Raw genomic sequence first — 21,081 nt, forward strand, 5'->3', positions numbered from 1 at the left:
CTGTTTTTATTTGAACAGAGACTAGATGCCAACTGTCCAAGGTGTAAAACACAGGAGGGGATCTCATACATATGGTGTGGAGATGCCCAAAGTTACAACGGTATTGGAAAGAGGTCATTGACATTATAAATTGTGTATTTGGGACAAATATTGAATCTAGAGGCAAAGGTATGTGTGCTGGGTTATGTGGAGGGGGAAGGGGACCCCAGTTGCAAACAAACCGCAGTGCTTAAATGCTTGTTTCAAGCAAGGAAACTGATTGCTCAAAGATGGTTGGCGGTAGCACTCCCTGTAGGAAATGGACTCAGATCATGAATGAAACAATATGGAAGGAGAAATCTGTATACATTAAACAGGGTTGTATAAAGAAGTATGAAAGGATCTGAAGACCCTGGTTGGAGGCAAAAGGATACTCCCCCCAGAATACGAAGATATAGCTGATAAAGTAGATAGGCCACAAAATAAGGGAATAAATGGGAAGGAAGGAGGAAAGGGTGTACTTAAATAAAGAATTAGAGGATATTCTAAAGGAAGATTAATTGGCGAGGTGTGATGCACTTAAAGAATAAAGAAAAAAAGGGAAAAGGAAACGGTGAGTGATGTAGGGGTTGGGGGTAGGAACTTAGTGGGAGTAGGAGTAGGGAATGAATGAGTGAGAAATATCAAGTTAATATAAGTTTAGAGCAATATATTTGGTTTGGAATGGTGATGCAGATGTTGGTAGTTAGTAGAGGAGTTAGTATAACGGCACAATAATGAACCACATAGATCAAGGGTCTTCAAACTATGGCCCTCCAGTTGTTCAAGAACTACAATTCCCATCATGCCTAGCCATGTCTGTGAATGTCAGAGTTTTACAATGCCTCATGGGATGTGTAGTTCCGCAACAGCTGGAGGGCCGTAGTTTGAGGATCCCTGGCATAGATAAATTGTCTATTTTTGTATTTTTAACGCTTACACCTTTATATATTTAAGTGATGGGAGTGTAAGGGGACTGTATGTTTGTTATAAGTGAAAAATCTTCATTGAAAGAATATGGGGCCTGTCATTGCTTAAACACATAGCCCACCCTATAAGTAAAGCAACCCATGCTTGACCCCAATATTTTCCAAGACAAAGCAGAGCTTGAACCGCTTGTTCTCATCGGTCAAATGCGGCAGTGTCTCTTTCCCTGGTGCATGCACAGTATGCGCTCTTAAGCAGCAGATAGAGATAGGGAAAGAGAGCACACACTGTGCATGTTCTGCTTTAGAAAAAGAAGTGTGCTGCTATGATGCTGAGAATGAGTGTCAAAGATACAATGTGTCTCAGGAAGCTAAGAGGGACAAGCAAGGGTAAACAATAAGAAGACTCTGAAACCTTTTAAGGGGGGGTAAAAATAAAAAACTAAAATGTGATTGCATAAGTGTTCAGAATTAAACAATCACATTCAAACTCATGTAAAAAATAGGAGTCAGTACATATCTGCCATCATTTACAGTGCCTCCGATTGACCCCAAATAAAGTTCAACTGTTCTAGTAGGTCTTTCCCTAAATTTTCTTAGTCGCATCCTACAGCAAAAGCCATGGTCCGCAGAGAGCTTCCAGAGCATCAGAGGGAGCTCATTGTTAAAAGGTATCAGTCAGGAGAAGGGTAGAAAAGAATTTCCAAGACACTAGATATATACACAGTGAAGACCGTCATTATCAAGTGGAGAAAATATGTCACAGTAGTGACATTACCAAGAACTGGACGTCCCTCCAAAATTGATGAAAAGATGAGAAGAGAACTGGTCAGGGAGGCTGCCAAGAGGCCTACAGCAACATTAAAGGATCTGCAGGAATATCTGGCAAGTATTGGCTGTGTTTTACATGTGACAACAATCCCCCGTATTCTTCATATGTCTGGGCTATGGGGTAGAGTGGGAAGACAGAAGTCTTTTCTTACAAAGAAAAACATCCAAGCCTGGCTAATTTCTGCAAAAACACATCTGAAGTCTCCCAAAAGCATGTGCGAAAATGTGTTCTGGTCTGATGAAACCAAGGTTGAACTTTTTCGCCATAATTCCAAAAGATATGTTTGGCGCAAAAATAACACTGCACATCACCAAAAGAACACCATACCCACAGTGAAGCATGGTGGTGGCAGAATCATGCTTTAGGGTTGTTTTCCTTCAGCTGGAACAGGGGCCTTAGTCAGGGTAGAGGGCATTATGAACAGTTCCAAATACCAGCCAATATTGGCACAAAACCTTCAGGCTTCTGCTAGAAAGCTGAACATGAAGAGGAACTTGATCTATCAGCATGACAGCGACCCAGAGTATTCATCCAAATCAACAAAGGAATGGCTTCACCAAAAGAATAAAGCAGTTGTAAAGGCAGAATATTTTTTTTATCTCAATGCATTCTCTGCATTAAGATAAAAATCCTACTGTGTGCAGCAGCCCCCCTCACACTTACCTGAGGTCCCACTTTGTCCAACAATGTCCACGAGTGTCTAAGCCATCCAGATTCTCCTTCTTGATTGGCTGAGACACAGCAGCGGTGCCACTGGCTCCCGCTGCAATCAAAGTCAGCTAGCCAATCAGGGAATAGAGGGGGTGGGGTTGGGTGAAGGCTCCGTGTCTGAATGGACACAGGGAGCTGTGACTCAGCTCGGGTGCCCCCATAGCAAGCTGCTTGCTGTGGGGGCACTGAACGGGAGGGAGGGGCCAGGATCACAGAAGAGGGAGCCAAGAAGAGGAGGATCCGGGCTGCTCTGTGGAAATCCACTGCAACGGGGCAGGTAAGTATAACATGTTTATTATTTTTATAGGAAAAAAAAATGAGCCTTTACAATTGCTTTAAAGTTTTGGAATGGCCCAGCCAGAGCCCAGACCTAAATCCGATTGGAAATCTGTGGATTGATCTGAAGAGGGCTGTGCACAGGAGATGCCCTTACAATCTGACAGATTTGGAGTGTTTTTGCAAAGAGGAGTAGGCAAATATTGCCAAGTCAAGATGTGCCATGCTCATACCCAAAAAGACAGAGTGCTGTAATAAAATCAAAAGGTGCTTCAACAAAGTATTAGTTTAAGGGTGTGCATACTTATGCAACCATATTATTTAAGTTTTTTATCTTTACCTCCCTCCACCTAAAAGATTTCAGTTTGTTGTTCAACTGAGTTGTACAGTTTATAGGTCACATTAAAAGGTGGAAAAAGTTCTGAAATGATTTATCTTTGTCTCATTTCTCTACATCACAGAAACCTGACATTTTAACAAGGGTGTGTAGACTTTTTATATCCACGGTATGTAGGTTCTCATCATTTACCAATAGTGAACTTGGAAGCAGGGTGTCCTTTATGAGACCCCGACGACAACACAAAAACGGTCTGTTTTTTCAGATAGGGATGTGGCTGTCAGATGGCGCTTTGGAGAAGGGCACATACAAGGAAGGACAAAGTCTTTATTGAGGCTGAAGGTTGATATCACCTTAGGTACAAAAGAGGGTCTTGGACGCAAGACTACTTTGTCCATGTAAAGAATTAGGAAGGGCTCTTTACAAGTGAGAAGCTAACTCACAACCATGTCAGACAGATATGTGATCACCACTTTAAAGTGCTTGTAAATGCTTAAGGTTTTTTTTTTTATCTTCTTGCATTCCATGCATGAAGGTAAAAAACCTATGTGCATGGACACACAGAGCAGCAGCTCAGCTCGGGTGCCCCCCATAGCAAGCTGCTTGCTGTGGGGGCACTCGGGCAGGAGCGTTGACGTGGGACCCGAGAAGAGGAGGATCCGGGCTGCTCTGTGCAAAATCACTGCACAGAGCAGGTAAGTATGACAAGTTTTTTTTTTATTTATTTAAAAAAGAACAAAAACAAAAACAAGACTTTATTATCACTTTAGGGATTGATCACTCAAGGGAAATTCCCTAATGGGTTAAAAGGGTGGTTTGTGCAGGTCAGAGAGAATCAAGTTTAGATCCCAAACAAGCACAGGGTGCTGTAATGGGGTCTGATCTATGAAACACCTTGAGTACAGGCAGGGGCGGATCCGGGGGGGGGGGCGGCAACGGGGCAATTGCCCCCTCCGAGAATGCGGGTGACAGTGCGGGCGGCTCCCCGGGTGACAGCGCGGGCGGCTCCCCGGGTGAGAGAGGGTGGGTAGCTGGGCGGCTCCATGTGTGAGAGGGCTGCTGGCCAATCAGGGAGCCGGGGGGCAGGGGAGAAGAGAGATGACATCTCTCACCACCCTGCATCCCTGCAGTTCCGCTCTCACTGTGAAGGCAGCTTTCGGCAGCAGAGAGATTACATCATCTCTCTGCTGCTTGACTGGTAATCTGCTGCCTGACTCTGGGACATAGCAAGAGACCATCTTAGCAGGAAAGTGACACAGCAGGTGACAATCCGCATTTGGTGACATGCTACGTGGCAATTCGCAATGTGTGGCAGGTGATGTGGCAAGTGACAATCCACGTGTGGCAAGTGACAATCCGCAATGTGCGGCAGGTGATGTGGCAAGTGACAACCCACGTGTGGCAGGTGACGTGGCAAGTGACAACCCACGTGTGGCAGGTGACGTGGCAAGTGACAATCTGCATTTGGTGGCAGGTGATGTGGCAAGTGACAATCTGCATTTGGTGGCAGGTGACGTGGCAAGTGACAATCTGCATTTGGTGGCAGGTGACGTGGCAAGTGACAATCTGCATTTGGTGGCAGGTGACGTGGCAAGTGACAATCTGCATTTGGTGGCAGGTGACGTGGCAAGTGACAATCTGCATTTGGTGGCAGGTGACGTGGCAAGTGACAATCTGCATTTGGTGGCAGGTGACGTGGCAAGTGACAATCTGCATTTGGTGGCAGGTGACGTGGCAAGTGACAATCTGCATTTGGTGGCAGGTGACAGTCTGCATTTGGTGGCAGGTGACGTGGCAAGTGACAATCTGCATTTGGTGGCAGGTGACGTGGCAAGTGACAATCTGCATTTGGTGGCAGGTGACGTGGCAAGTGACAATCTGCATTTGGTGGCAGGTGACGTGGCAAGTGACAATCTGCATTTGGTGGCAGGTGACGTGGCAAGTGACAATCTGCATTTGGTGGCAGATGACGTGGCAAGTGACAATCTGCATTTGGTGGCAGGTGACGTGGCAAGTGACAGTCTGCATTTGGTGGCAGGTGACGTGGCAAGTGACAATCTGCATTTGGTGGCAGGTGACGTGGCAAGTGAAAATCTGCATTTGGTGGCAGGTGACGTGGCAAGTGACAATCTGCATTTGGTGGCAGGTGACGTGGCAAGTGACAATCTGCATTTGGTGGCAGGTGACGTGGCAAGTGACAATCTGCATTTGGTGGCAGATGACGTGGCAAGTGACAATCTGCATTTGGTGGCAGGTGACGTGGCAAGTGACAATCTGCATTTGGTGGCAGGTGACGTGGCAAGTGACAATCTGCATTTGGTGGCAGGTGACGTGGCAAGTGACAATCTGCATTTGGTGGCAGGTGACGTGGCAAGTGACAGTCTGCATTTGGTGGCAGATGACGTGGCAAGTGACAATCTGCATTTGGTGGCAGGTGACGTGGCAAGTGAAAATCTGCATTTGGTGGCAGGTGACGTGGCAAGAGACAATCTGCATTTGGTGGCAGATGACGTGGCAAGTGACAATCTGCATTTGGTGGCATGTGACGTGGCAAGTGACAATCTGCATTTGGTGGCAGGTGACGTGGCAAGTGACAATCCACAACGTGTGCCAGGTGACGTGGCAAGTGACAATCCGCATTTGGTGGCAGGTGACGTGGAAAGTGACACTCTCAGGGCTCCTACTGATTCTGCATTATGGTGAGTCAAACTATTTCATTTTATATTACAATGTAAGAATAGAAATAATGCGCTTCAATCATCATGACACCAAAATAACCATGGTGCCGTGATGATTGAAGTGCCAACACCAGCCGTTTCCCCGATAAAATTGCCCGCAAAAAAAAGGTATTTTCTGGCAGTGCCCCTCCCGAGACTAGACTCTGGATCCGCCCCTGAGTACAGGTTCTGACAAGGGAAAGTGAAGCCAAAGGTTTCTGAATTAGAATAGAGAAGGACAAAACATGTGCCTTAAGAGTAGTTAGGGCCAAATTTTGGTCAAGTACTGATTGTAGGAAGGTGGGAACGGGAGGTATAGATTAATCTTAGGGGTTTAAAAGCCTGTGTTCACACCAGGCAAAAAAAGATTTCCACGGTTCCATGGGTTGTCAACTGTCCCCATTGATTTTTATACTAACCCTCAAACCATTTTTGAGACATGTGCGACCAAGTACTGACATTCAAGGTTGCTTGATCAATAAGCCGGAGCATAAAATTGCAGCCTTCGCAGATGATATACTGTTTTTTATTACATCACCAGAAACCACGTTACCAAATTTGTTAAGCGAGTTTGATCGTTACAGCATACTTTCGAATTTTAAAATTAACGGTCAAAAATCAGAAATACTGAATATTACATTGTCAACTACATGTGTACGGGCTCTTCAATCATCATTCTCTTTTCCTTGGGCATCTTCATTCTTGACATATCTAGGAGTCAAATTGACTTCCTCAATTAAAGTTTTTCAAACAAACTTTCCACCACTACTGCGGGAACTTTCCTCCGATTTGGATAGATGGAAAAAAGGTCCTTTTACATGGATGGGCAGGAATGCGATCCTTAAAATGAATATCCTATCAAGATTATTGTATCTTTTTCAGACCCTGCCAATAGCTATTCCAGAGCCGTTTTTGAAGTCACTACGCAGTGCTTTTATTAGATTTACTTGGGCAAAAAAACATCCCCGTCTATCCTTTCATTACTTGGCCATGCCAAAAACCTAGGGAGGTATGGCTCTTCCGGATCCGATAAGATACTACAAAGCAGTAGAACTCGCTAGGGAACTAGCTTGGTGTAGAGATGAGGGACATAAAACCTGGGTAGCGATCGAACAATCATGTACGGAGATCCCACTCCGATGTCTGCCATGGCTACGCCCAAGAACATTGGGAACTTTAAGATATTGCCCTCTGATAGGGGCAACCCTAAGAGTAATTCAACAAAGTAATCTATTTTCAAAAGTGGATGGGGAAATTACTCGGCTCCATCCAATTTTGGGAAACCTGTCATTCCCTCCAGGATATACAGATAGCAACTTCAAACAAGCTCTGAGATGTGGTAAAATCCGACTAGGTGACTTCCTTAAAGGATCAAGGATGAAAACCTCGTCGCAAAAAAAGCTGATGTTCAGTCAGCCACTGGACCCGTGGTGGATGCAACAGCTTACCCACTTTCTCAGTTATCTTATTCGGGGGGAGAGATCGGATCGTTTTAATAAACAACTGGGAAACCTCTGTCCCATGGGGTATCTGAGGTATATAAAATATTAATAGATCCTCCTGTGGACTTTGCTCCTAGATTCCTTGAGAAATGGGAAAGAGACTTAGATACCACATTCTCTAAAGAGCAAAGGAGTCATATTCTATATTCTGCCCATTATTCTTCAACAGCTAGTAATTACCAAGAGCTATGCTATAAAATTCTTACGAGATGGTACAAAGTTCCATCACTAATACAGAAAATCTATCCGGAAAAGATGAATATTTGCTGCCGCTGTGGAGAGTCAGAGGGTGATATGCTACATATTTTCTGGTAATGTCCAAACTTATTGGATTTTTGGTCCAAAGTGCAAGACATAATAAAACAGTTAACAGAGTACGATTTGAGATCTGATCCCGCTAGATATCTCGTCCATCTTTCAGACTTTTCAAACCGCAAATACCGAAACTCGTTGGTCGTTCATCTTTTGAATGTGTCAAAGGCCTGCATTCCGGCCATATGGAAGCGGGAGGCATCCCCCTCGATCTTATTGTGGTTTAAAAAAATAGCCGATATATATGCTATGGAAAAGGTATTGCAATTACGCAAGGTAAAGAGGAGAAATTTAATTTAAAATGGAAATCATGGTCCCTTTTTGTATGTACCAGGGAATATGGCTGTGCATTTGGGGAGGGGGAGTTGGCAGGGGAGGAAGGAGAGAGAATCTAACCCCCCTCCCCTTTTTTTTATATCGCCTGCCATAGTAAACTATATCTGTGTATAAGTGAGACGTGAAGGTGGGAAAACATTCATGAATGGTAAAATGGATAGATTGGAGGGGGGAGGAAATATCCCCTCCGTTTTTTTTCCCCCTCCCCTTTTTGTGTTTTTAAAAAAAAATAATGGCCTTATCAGATGAAAAAAGAATTGATTTATGTTAAGATATACTCTGCGAGACACATGCAACAAAAAAGTGTGTCTGTCTACATGTATAATAATTGTGGAAAAAAATAAAATATAGAATTAAAAAAAAAAAAAAAAAAAAAGATTTCCAAGTACAGTCATGAATTTTTCACAAAGCGGCTTTTCTGGCTCTTAGTAAGGTGGGAATGACCAAGTTAGAAAAACATTTCCTTCAAGACTTGGGTTTCAACAGCCATGCTATTAAAACGAGTGACTAAGAAGCAAGATGGGACAGGGAACGAGACAGCTGGTATTGCCTGTTTGGAAAAGGCTAGGGAATGTCTCCTAAAGGTTGAGTTTGCCTGTGTACTAGGAATGGGCTCGGGCGTGTTTGGGTTCCCACGTGCCCGATTCCGCTAGGAAGCCGACATTGCACACCGCTTATTACAAGCAGTGAGGCATTTCCTGGTTCGCAGCTGCACAGATCGGGAAATGTCTCACTGTCTGATTAGCGGTGTGAAGTTTTGGCTTCCTGTCGGGATCAGGCAGGTGGGACCTCGAACACTCATGAGCCCATCTCTACTGTGTACGAAGGTCCTGGGCCAGTTCAGTACAATGAGAATCACTGGTTTCTTCTTTATTTTACAGAGCAGTTAAAGAAGAATCCGTACTGAAATAGAGTCTGAATAGAGTCCAGGGAAACACCAAAGAATTCGATCCTAGTGCTAGAGGATCCTTGGCTCTGGTCAAAAACAGGGCTAATTTGCTTTTGAGCCTGGAAGTCAGAATGTTTGCATCTAGAGTACCCCATTTCTGACACAGGAGATCGAGGGGACGATTTCCCCTTGTCTGGGTGGTGATGACTGAGGAAATCTGCCTACAAGTTGTCCACTCTCAGAATGTGAACAGCAGAGCATGCTGTGCATTCTTGTGAAGATTCCAGATCCTGACATTGTGCAAAAATGTCTGACTCAGAAACTTTCCTACAATAAAATGAGAATTGAAAATAAGCAGGGAACTGGAGTTGTGATTAATAGGAACCCATTAAACTTCACCGGTATTTTCTTTTTTTATGGATAGAGTAGGGATTGCTTAGAATAGGTTTGGCAACAGGTCAATTGCGATCTACGCAAAGACTGCTGCCATGTTGGGACACAAAAGATTTTAGAACAATTTAACTGCCCTGGTCTCCCTAATGTGGGTTACCACTGTTCTAGACCCTGGGAATGCTGGAGGGCAGACTTTTGAAAGTATTACCCATAGGAAAGCCTTTTGGACATTTGTCGATAGTTTTGAGGAAGAATAATCCTCCAGAAGAAAGTCATCTAGGTACCCTGTGGCCTGGATACCCTGACTTTTTAAAAGGTCAAGTAGAGGTGCAAGCACCTCTGAATACTCTGGGGGCACAAAGGCAGTGCGACAAATTGGAAGCATTTGTCTTCTACGGTGAAGCGCAGAAAGCATTAATTAATCGGGTAAATGGGAATAAATACTTAGGCATCTTGAATGTCTACTGATGCCAGATCATCCCCTTGTTTCAGGGGGCAATTACTGACCCTGTGGATTGCATGTGAAACTTGGGAACACAAAGGGTACTTTAGGGGGGCTGAACGACCACTCCCTGGGATAAAAGATGGTCCGCAAATCTGACTGTCTTTGGGCAGATTTTTTTGCAGGTTGGAAAGAAGAAAACAGTGTGGAGTGTAAAAAATATATTTTGTACTCTTTTGAAACCTGGTTAAACCCATAGGTCTCAGATCCTGAGGAATACAAAGTGTAACAGATGTCCCACCACTCTTAAGAATGAAGGAGCCCCTTCATTGCAAAGGAGCCTTTAGGGTAAATTTGGTGGACTTTGTATTCCAAGTCTTGCGCCAACACGAAGGGTGCAATTTTGGCTTTGAACATGAAGCATTGGGGTGCTCTCCATTTAAAGAAAGTGGAAGCGCCCTTGGCAGTGGGCTTTGAAGCCCTTCATTGTGGAAGGACTTTTCCTCCTGAGACCTCTTGTGAACTTGCCAAATGCATCACCAAAGAGACTGCCTTTTTCAAAAGGCATAAAAGTGTGGTGTTCAACAGGCAGCTTCAGCTATTCAAGTTTTTAGCCATAAGATTCTCCACATATGGCACAGAAATGAAAGCCATTCTGGAAACGTGCATTTTTACTCGTCTAGGACATCAACACAAAAGAAGTAGAGTGGAAGGCAATATTTGTAAGTGTTCCACCAAAATACAGTCCTCGAAAACAGGATGCCGTTGATTGCTCATTGCCCTAATCTAATTAACTGCAGTTTGACAAACAGAAATTGCAGCGACAGCTGGTTGCAGGGCCAGATCTGCAAGAGTAAAGAGAGCCTTAATAGAATTTCAAATTTTATGCCTGCTGAATCGTTAAATGAAGGAACATCTTCTAGGACAATAAAATGTTTGTTTAGGATGTCAGGGTCTACCACTGGAACAGACCACTTTTTTGTGAACTCTTTCCAATGGATGTAGCTTGGTAATGATTATCAGAATGGTGAAAATATTTTTAGGTAGGCAGCGTCGCTGTCGAATCGCTTTGCAGTCGCTTCGGCTGCGGTGCCCATTCATTTCGATGGGCAGGAGCGCTGTATATACCTCTCCTCCACCGCCCCAAAGATGCTGCTTGCAGGACTTTTTTTTAACATCCTGCCAGCGCATCGCCCCAGTGTGAGACAAAGGGGAATCAAGTGCAAGTACACTGAGGCTTTTGTGCACGGCAGAAGTGAGCCTATCTACATTGGCAAGCATTTTGTGCAAAGCCAGGTTTAAACACCCGAAGAGTAAATAAACGCAAATACATCCCCAGCTTCCTGGCAGATCTATCTAAATATCAATGCCATTCAGGAGACACTTATATAAAGGTGTACTGCAAGTAATGGAGATATTAGTCTCTCGTCTCTGTATGGGTTCAGGCTTCAGCTGTCACTTTGGACATACCCCAGGAGGGGTTTCCAGGGTCTGGAAATCATAGGAAAAGACCAGGGCCCTGGAACTATAGCGCATCCCTCCCACTAACTACACTCGTTGCACTCTGTGCCAAGGTAAGCGCCTAAGCAAGATCCAATGCTCAAAGCAACATCACAGGCCATATCCACAACGTGAGGTCTGAGTATGGCACTCAAGGTAATACCGAGGTTATACCAATCCGGATGCACTGCTTCCATTGTTAAAGTAGAAGGTAGTAAAGAGTTGATTGAAGAGGGACATTATTTTAACACAAATTTAACTGTTTTTTGGAGTCTAAGCAGTAATACTTTATAGTATTTTTTGAATATTTTGTCAGGACATTAACAAGCATCCTGCACTTCATTATGGTATTACACAAATACAGTTGTGCTCATAAGTTTACATACCCTGGCAGAATTTATGACTTCTTGGCCATTTTTCAGAGAATATGAATGATAAACACAAAAACATTTCTTTCACTCATGGTTAGTGTTTGGCTGAAGCCATTTATTATCAATCAACTGTGTTTACTCTTTTTAAATCATAATGACAACAGAAACGACCCAAATTACCCTGATCAAAAGTTTACATACCCTAGTGATTTTGGCCTGTTAATATGCACACAAGTTGACACAAAGGGGTTTGAATGGCTATTAAATGTAATCATCCTCACCTGTGATCTGTTTGCTTGTAATTAGTGTGTGTGTGTGTGTGTGTGTGTGTGTGTGTGTGTGTGTGTGTGTGTGTGTGTGTGTGTGTGTGTGTGTGTGTGTGTGTGTGTGTGTGTGTGTGTAACAAGTCAATGAGTTTCTGGACTTCTGACAGACCCTTGCATCTGTTATCCAGTGCTGCACTGACGTTTCTGGATTCTGAGTCATGGGGAAAGCAAAAGAATTGTCAAAGGATCTGCGGGAAAAGGTAGTTGAACTGTATAAAACAGGAAAGGAATATAAAAAGTTATTCAAGGAATTGAGAATGCCAATCAGCAGTGATCAAACTCTAATCAAGAAGTGGAAAATGAGGGGTTGTGGTGAAACCAAACCACGGTCAGGTAGACCAACTAAAGTTTCAGCCACAACTGCCAGGAAAACCACAAATAACTTCAGGTGAAAGACAGGACTCTCTGAAAACATGTGGTGTGGCTGTTTGCACAATAAGGAGGCACTTGATGAAAGATGTTCTGCATGGTCGAGTCGCCAGAAGAAAGCCATTACTACGCAAATGCCACAAAGTATTCTGCTTACAATATGCCAAACAGCGCAGAGACAAGCCTCAAACCTTCTGGCACAAAGTCATTTGGAGTGATGAGACCAAAATTGAGCTTTTTTGGCCACAATCATAAATGCTACATTTGGAGAGGAGTCAACAAGGCCTATGATGAAAGGTACATCATTCCTACTGTGAAACACGGAGGTGGATCGCTGATGTTTTGGGGATGTATGAGCTACAAAAGGCACAGGAAATTTGGTCAAAATTGATGGCAAGATGAATGCAGTATGTTATAAAAAAATACCGGAGGAACATTTGCATTCATCAGCCAGGAAGCTGCGCATGGGACATTCCAACATGACAATGATCCAAAACACAAGACCAAGTCGACCTGTCATTGACTACAGCAGAATAAAATGAAGGTTCTGGAGTGGCCATCTCAGTCTCCTGACCTCCATATCATTGAGCCACTGTGGGGAGATCTCAAACGTGCAGCTCATGCAAGACAGCCCAAGAATTTACAGGAATTGGAGGCTTTTTGCCAGGAGGAATGGGCAGCTTTACCATCTGAGAAGATAAAGGGCCTCATCCACAAATGACTTTCATTGACTGTCATTGATGTTAAAGGGGGCAATACACGGTATTAAGAACTGGGGTATGTAAACTTTTGATCAGGGCCATTTGGGTAGTTTCTGTTTTCATTAGGATTTAAAAAGAGTAAACACCGTTGATTGATAATAAATGGCTTCAGCCAAACACAAACCATGAGTGATATTGCTCCCTTAATGTGCTAAGGTCTCCAGGCATTTCATATGATACAAAAACCACAGTTAGAAAGTCCACTTATGAATGATCAGTATATGTGCAACCAGTAGGTGGGTACAGGGTGGGATGTGGGTCGGATCTGTGCCTCTGTATCCTTCTAAAATATTCAAGGATGAAACGCGTCAACAGAGCTTTCTGTACTGACGTTACACACTGTCAGATTGTTTTGGGCAATGGTGGTTTATGTTCATTTTCCTGCTTGCTTTTATATATTTTTTTGCCCTAGAAATTATTTTAAATAAAATAATGCTGCTGCATTTATGCAGTGTTTCTCTGTTTTACGATCATATCATTAGGATAATCCTGCCATGAAGATCAGTTTGCACATGGATGCAAAGAAGTCCTACATTTTAGTAAGTTGTTTTAACAAGTAGAGGTCAGGACTTTGTGTAGGCCAGTAAAGTTCCTCCACCCCAAACTCCCTCATCCACAGCTTTACTGTACCCATAAAGTTAGAAGCATGAAATTGTCCAAAATGTCTTGGTATGCTGACAACTTAAGAGTTCCTTTCACCAGAAGGGGCCAAGCCCAACCACTGAAAAACAACCCCACACCATAATCCTCCTCCACCAAATGATTTGGACCAGTGCATAAACAAGGTCCAAAAAAGACACGGATGAGTGAGTTTAGGGTGGTGGAACTTGAGTGGCCTGCACAGAGTCCTGACCTCAACTCGATAGAACACCTTTGCGATGAATTAGAGCGGTGACTGCGAGCCAGGCCTCCTCATCCACATCAGTGCCTGACCTCACAAATGTGCTTCTGGAAGAATTGTCAAACATTCCCATAGACACACTCCTAAACCTGGTGGACAGCCTTCCTAGAAGAGCTGAAGCTGTTATAGCTGCAAAGGGTAAGCCAACTCAATATTGAATAGTTTTTTTTAATAGCGTCCCCTGCCCACATATTTCAATATTGAATCCTACAGACTAAGATGCGATAAAAGTTCTTGAGCATGTAAAGGCAGGCGTCCCAATACATTTGGTAACAGTGTACATTGAAACTGAATCACTATACAAGTCGAAAAGCACAGAAGGGAGGTCTCCTGGCACTGTACCTGTGTTTTATGCTTCTTAAAAGTCCCTGTTTCCATGTTAAAAAAAAATAAAATCATTAGAAGCCTGCAAATCAAAAAAGTTTTATACTAAAGCTGACCATAGACCAACTGCTGGGTCGAGACATTTTCTAAAATTCTATCTTGGTAGAAGTCAATGGTTTGATCAAGTTCTATCAAGAAGGGACAGCCACACACTGCTCAAAATTCAGATCCGTCTATGACCATTTTTAATATTTCAATGGATGCAGAATAAAATCTTTAATCTCTTGAAGAGCTACGGATGCTGATGTCATCCAACACTTCTGGATGTGTTGAACAATGCCTCACCTATTGGTTGCTGTGGTTCCTTCTGCCCGCAGTTATGTTATTATTGTGTTCTGTGGGCTTTATATTATTCCAATGGAGAATTCAACTACTTTATACCTGAATACCTTCAATCTAATGAGCTGGCAATTGGCTGTAAGAATAGGTAAACTGCTAAGCTAGTATAATCAAATACATTTACAAAAAGCAATCTTTTAATACAAAACAAACATTCTCAGTTTTCTACAGAAGGGTGCTCTAAGGCTAGGTTCACACTGGCATTAGGAGCAGGCGTTTGGGAGGCCTTAAAAGCGCCCCTATGCACAAGATATAATAGCACATTGTGATGTTCACACTATCAAAACACGCAGGGTTAGCATTGCGTCGCTTCAAAAGTGAAGCCCCATGTCGAGTCAGGAGGCATTTGAAGCCTTTCAACGCCTCCCATCTAAGTGTATGGTAACACTTTGCAAACGCTCTGGCAGGCGGTTTCGGCCCGGTTTTGGGGCGGTTGCAGCGTGTTAAAATTTGTTTATTTCTGTCACTTTCCATTGTGGAGCAGTTTTACCGTGCCCTAACGCTCATCAATCGATACGAAACCGCATATAGAGGCATTTAGGGAGCGTTTTTAACGCTAGTAAAACACCCCATTTTAAAGCTCATTGATGCCTGTCTGACACCCATACTAACGCTATTGGAGCTTTTGTTGAGCGTCAGAAATTTAGTCAAGTGTGAACAAGCCCTAAAGGAGATCTAAAAACTGAGGGTGCCTGAAATTCATGCTAAGCGGCAAATTGGCACATCATTCAAACCCACTATTTGCTTTAAATGGATGCATGGTAATTTACCTTCTTGTGGTAGAATACATTGCGCAATCACATCCCGCAGTTTTTCCACAGCAATATTGCAATCTTCACCATTCTCTGCATCTTGGATATAAACATTTTCCTTGGGTTTTGTCCTGTAATTAAAAACATGTCAAACAAAGTCTCATTATTCTTTTGCTAATTTCACTGGGTTTTGGTTCAAAGCTGTGTCACACTGAAAAAAGGCATATGAACTAAAAGTCACTTTAGCCCAACCCCATTTAAAATTATGCACAATCTTGGGGCACTCCATTCTAAAATGTAAAAACTAAACTAATAGTTTTACATAATTAAGGAACATTCACACATGTAGGACATCCAACGTTAGAGATGATTTATTCTTCCAAAGCAAATACACCTTTGCACACTGGTACTGACTAGTGTTCCAATGTTTCTCTTGTCCCTCAGTTTCCCTCCCTCATTCAGCTAGTGAAAACTCAATGCTGAAGAGAGGGACAGGGGAGGGAAGTCCAACGTTTTTCCTTATCAACCAATTAAGTCATTGGGCGTTAGGAGGTGGAGCTAGAAGGTTGTAATGGTGCACAATGAAAACGTGGCTTTATGTACCTAAAAGGAAGGCTTGATCCACCCACTGGTGGGTATATTGATTGGCAATCTTTGAGGAATTGTAGGCATTTTGCCAAGGCATCCCTCAAGAAACCTGAAGGCACCCTGGTTGAAAAACGTTGGTCCAAGATCAGTGTCCACCACTGTCTTTCTTTAGTCCCACAGAAAAGGAGCTTTTTATACTTGATATATAAATCTTTAAAAAAGGCACTTGGTCTACCAAGAATCACATCAAATAACTAACTAAAATTGCACCTTTAGGGCAGTTTAGTAAGAAATAGATAGAGCTTGGGAAAAGAAAAGGGTACACTTTTAAGACATTAGAAAATGTGTTACATTTTGTAAATTCATAACTTCATAAATTCTTGGGTACACAAATACAACACTACTCTTACAACCCAACTTGGTGGATAAGCATGCTACTCCAAACCCACTGACCACACTGAGGTGTGATGGCACACTAGGGTCAGCAAGTATGCCTACATCGGTCTTTGCATGTGTAATCACCTTTCGTCAGAGTTACACTTCAAATAAAAAATAAGAAATTAAGGGACGTTCTGACACAAGTTTGTTCCAGACCACTCTAGCATATTGATTGGGATGGATAACTATGTTTTCTCATAACATTTACCCCAACAGCTTTCGCTTGCGCAGGATGGGATTATTGACAATGTTTAATGGTTTCAAGTTGACTTTGAGGTCTTGTATTCTCATGTTGGCAAGCTGCTCTGCATGGGCTTGCTGTATCCCGGCAACCATTGCCTGCAATGGAAAATGGTACACAGTCTAATTAGTTCCTGTGCAACTTTCTTAAGATGACGCATCCTCTGAAGTGAACACAACAGAAGAATCTTTATTGTGATAATGTTCTGACAGAGATAATACACTGTAATGCTCTAATGTAAAACGGCACATGCTGAATATGCATTTCTGCTATCGTCACCTGGAAAGTAAGCAAGACACATTTTCCCTAAGAGAGCAATTACTCCTTATGAAAGTCTTCATCTGAAGTGTAATCTGAACACCCTATTTTAATCGATTATAAAAAAGTAAATTTTATTTCAGTTTTTTCTATAGTAGACGGTTATATCAACACTTCCAGAAACCTCTGTTTCCCATTTACCATTAATGTTTCTTAAAATGTTATTTTACTGATAAATATCAGTATTATCTATTTCTAATGTCATCTGTGTACCCTAAGGAAGATTAAAGCTTTCCTAACAATTTAAGATTAACGCACAGCACAAAATCCATATACAACCTTATCCATCATCATCTGTGCAGATGGCAAAATATTATCCAGCGCCTCTGTGGAGTTTAGCCAAGGGTGGTCCAGAACACCTTCAATGGTGAGTCGTTCCTCAGGCTTAACCTTCAACAACCTACAGACAACATTATACATTTAAATAAACTTCGGTTTTGGTAAATAAAAAAAGGCATATATACAATCCAAGGAGTTTATTGTTCTTGAGCACTTAAAGCCTAAGGCCTACCAAAGACAGTTCGGTTCAAACCCAGGTTTGAACCATGTATGGGCATGCTAAAAGTACCAAGTTGCTTGATCAATTAACTTGGGTACAACCAGCCTGCTGGATTTTACATACGACTATCGCTAGTGGCTGGTATAGCCCCAAGCAATAATCACCGTCTTCTCCGGTTTCCAGCAGACATTGAGACAGTGGTTGATGTCAAAGAGCCTGGGAAAGATCGGAACCATATGGTTAAGATCTGCCCAGAACACTGGACTGACACCTGGCTTAGCCTCTCAGCGAGAGCCTGTGCCAGCTGCTTCTGCCCCCTCCACAGCCCAGCGCTTCAGAGAGCGTGATGGGGGGTGGGGGGTGCTGGGTGCGTGTTTTGGGTTGGATGTTGGAGATGGCCAGGCAGATGCAGCATCAGACCGATGCTGCATACTCCTAGGCAAGTATGATTAAGCGCTTGTTTCTGTCTGGCCAAGGAACGGGTATGAACTGTATGCTGGGCACGTCCCGAGCCTCATAGGAACAAATGTGTGTTTCCTTTCATATCCCTTGCATGTACAGTGAGCTCCTCCTGTCGCAGCAGCAGCACTGGTTTTGGCTCCTGTGGCCACGAGGGAAGATAAAGTGCACTTGTTCCTGTGATGCCTGGAGCACGCTCAGCTTATGGTGTATTCCGTATACTAGATAGGATGGAGATGACCTCTTACAGTGGCGGTCTGTTAGCCAAGCTGTGGGGAAGTCATCACAGGTAGAGCATTTAAACTAAGCACCAATTTTGTAAGCTGCGCAGTGTTTTTAGAACTACTGGGGTCCCCTGACCCCGCACATTACATTATACATTATATACACATCACAGTACATTATACTGTATAACAAAAGTGAACTTAGTCTTGAAATGAATAAGATTTGGTTTTATGAGCAATCTTGTTGAAGGCATTTACATTACACATGCTACACCAGTCTAACAATGGCTTAATTGCTGTAGATGAGTTGCAAAGCACATGGGATTAGATACTGAAAAAAAAAAACTGCTTACTTTATAAATACAAATAAAGATTTCAGGAAAATGCAATAACTCACTTTCTGACAATATCTTTTGCCATTTCTGAAATCTGGCTCCATTCTTCCTCTGGGAACTCAAAGCTTCCTGTCATAATCTTCTTCCTCATATCCTTAGGGATTGTCCGGCTGTGGTGCTTGGAGTAAAAGGGAGGGTAGCCGCACAGCATCACATAGATGATCACACCTAAGGACCATAAGTCACAGCTCTGGGAGAGACAGAGACAACCACAGAGTAAAAACATAAAACACATAATAGTGATAGGTCCCTGTATGCACACCTTGCATACATGTGTAGGGGTTATGATAAAATGTTTTCCCACAATAACAAAAGGAGGGGGAAAAAAAAGCAGTTTTCTCTGTATCACAAAGAACACTGTTCTAACAGTTTATGTGTTCTTTGTTGCTTGATTAAATGTGTAAAAAAACAAGGAAAAAAAAAAAAACACATTTCTTCCCAACCTAATACCTTAGTGAATTTTACAAGATCTTTCTAGCTCCCTCTGAATTTGAGAAACTTGATGTGATTACAAAATTCCTGGAAAACAATACTTATCTTTACATTTCTATTTATTCATGTGCATTGGTTCTCAATTTAAACATTTCAGTCTATAAAATTAAAGCTGTTGGAGCAACATTCCTTATATGTAGAATCTTGCAGCATGGCCATCACATTGCCTAAAACAAAAGCTGGCTCATCCGGATGTTCTTGCAGCGGTAACTAAGCAAGAATGCAGATATAGAGTCACTGTGTCCTCTCCTTGGTGCAAATCCATATATATGGAATATAATGCAAAGCTTTGGAAAACTAGTTTTTGCGGGAAAATGTATTTCTGAAATATTGAATGGTTGCTACAAAGCACAGATTTGTTTTGATAATCGCCAAAAACATTTACCTTGTTATATGTGTATGGTGTTGGTGAGGTAGGAATAATCCCCGACTTCTCTTTCTGGTGTCTTCTTTGTGCCTCTAGAACCTGACAGTCATAATATAAAGTAAATAGAAGCGCTGCATGAAAAAAATCTCTAACTGATAAACATCTTGTATACAGGCAACAAAAATGTTTTTGTAAGGGTATTTAAAAAAACAAAAATAAAAAAAACCCATACATTTTCTATAGGGTATTTCACAATAAAAAATACTACAGAACATATTCTAGCTTTAAAAGCCCTGTCCTGCCTGATGACGACGTTTCCTGCATAATACAGAATGTGCAGGTCCACTGACCAGAATTCTAGCATATGTGTCCATTGTGCAGCATGTTTAATCTGACCGCTCTGCTCTTAAAGTGTCACTACAACCACATCATAAAAAAAACTATCAATAATTGCTGTATTACATGCGGATCATACTCACTATGAGATTAGTTTTCTGTATTCTGGGAAAAAAAAAAAACGGGAACCTGCTGTTCTCTCTCTCTCTCCCTTCTGTTCATGTCCCCAATTCAGCTAGGGATTTTGCAGCTGTGGTGGTAACTCTGCACATGCTCAGTTTTCAGTGAGTTTCTATGCTGAGCATTTCCCCCCTATTACATTGGAGCAGCCCATAGAGTCACACACACATGTGGGCGTATACACAGTGGCAAATGCCAGCTCCCTCCCTCCTCCTCCATGCCCACTAACCAGCTAAACACAATTGGGGGTTGGATATTACATGTAGATTCATGGAAGCTCTACCTCCCTCTTATTCTAAGACACAGGCTGGAGGGGCGTGACACAGCCTGTGGCTGGCAGAAATCCACCCACACTATGTTTTTTCTACAAAATATTAAATATTTAAATTTCAAATATATATTTGTATGAGAATTTACAATAATTTGTTGATAGGATTTATTTTTACTCTGTGTTCCAAAGGATTTCTTTTTTTGAACATGTGACCAGCAGCAGAGGATCTGGGTCATATGACAGCTGTATCTTGATCAGAAATAGATGTATTTTTTTTTTTTTATTAAAATAATTTGTGTCATCATCCACATGCAGAAATAGAAGGGACAATGTAAATTAAACAGCGTGGGTTTAGTATCACTTTAAGGTTTTTATTAGAGTACCAGCTGCAGTGGGAGTCTACTGAAGACTGCTTGCATGGAGCTCAAAAACGGTTTGCTGCAAGCGATAAATATAGGTAATGCAATCTTTCCATTTATAAAATACTACTATGTAATATTGCATAATTACCTGACTAAATAAAATATTTAGTATTATGCCCCGTACACACGGTCGGATTTTCCGATGGAAAATGTGTGATAGGACCTTGTTGTCGGAAATTCTGACCGTGTGTAGGCTCCATCACACATTTTCCATCGGATTTTCCGACACAAAGTTTGAGAGCAGGATATAAAATTTTCCGACAACAAAATCCGTTGTCGGAAATTCCGATCGTGTGTACACAAATCCGACGGACAAAGTGCAACGCATCCTCAGAATAAATAAAGAGATGAAAGCTATTGGCCACTGCCCCGTTTATAGTCCAGACGTACGTGTTTTACGTCACCGCGTTTAGAACGATCGGATTTTCCGACATCTTTGTGTGACCGTGTGTATGCA

At 42.4% G+C, this 21,081-nt stretch overlaps 1 protein-coding gene across 1 annotated transcript in view; it reads right to left on the reverse strand.

The window, feature by feature from the left end:
• MAPKAPK5 (MAPK activated protein kinase 5) overlaps window positions 1-21,081 on the reverse strand; it is a 142,549-nt gene that overhangs the window by 21,366 nt on the left and 100,102 nt on the right. The window contains exons 8-12 of the mRNA XM_073626073.1: window positions 19,434-19,514; window positions 18,559-18,746; window positions 17,259-17,379; window positions 16,629-16,759; window positions 15,413-15,525 (exon numbers count right to left, since the gene is read on the reverse strand). Of these exons, the coding sequence (XP_073482174.1) occupies window positions 15,413-15,525; window positions 16,629-16,759; window positions 17,259-17,379; window positions 18,559-18,746; window positions 19,434-19,514 (634 nt within the window). The remainder of the gene's footprint in view (window positions 1-15,412; window positions 15,526-16,628; window positions 16,760-17,258; window positions 17,380-18,558; window positions 18,747-19,433; window positions 19,515-21,081) is intronic.

This window comes from Aquarana catesbeiana, linkage group LG01, assembly GCF_042186555.1.
Source record: "Aquarana catesbeiana isolate 2022-GZ linkage group LG01, ASM4218655v1, whole genome shotgun sequence".
In the NCBI taxonomy this organism is placed as follows: domain Eukaryota; kingdom Metazoa; phylum Chordata; class Amphibia; order Anura; family Ranidae; genus Aquarana; species Aquarana catesbeiana.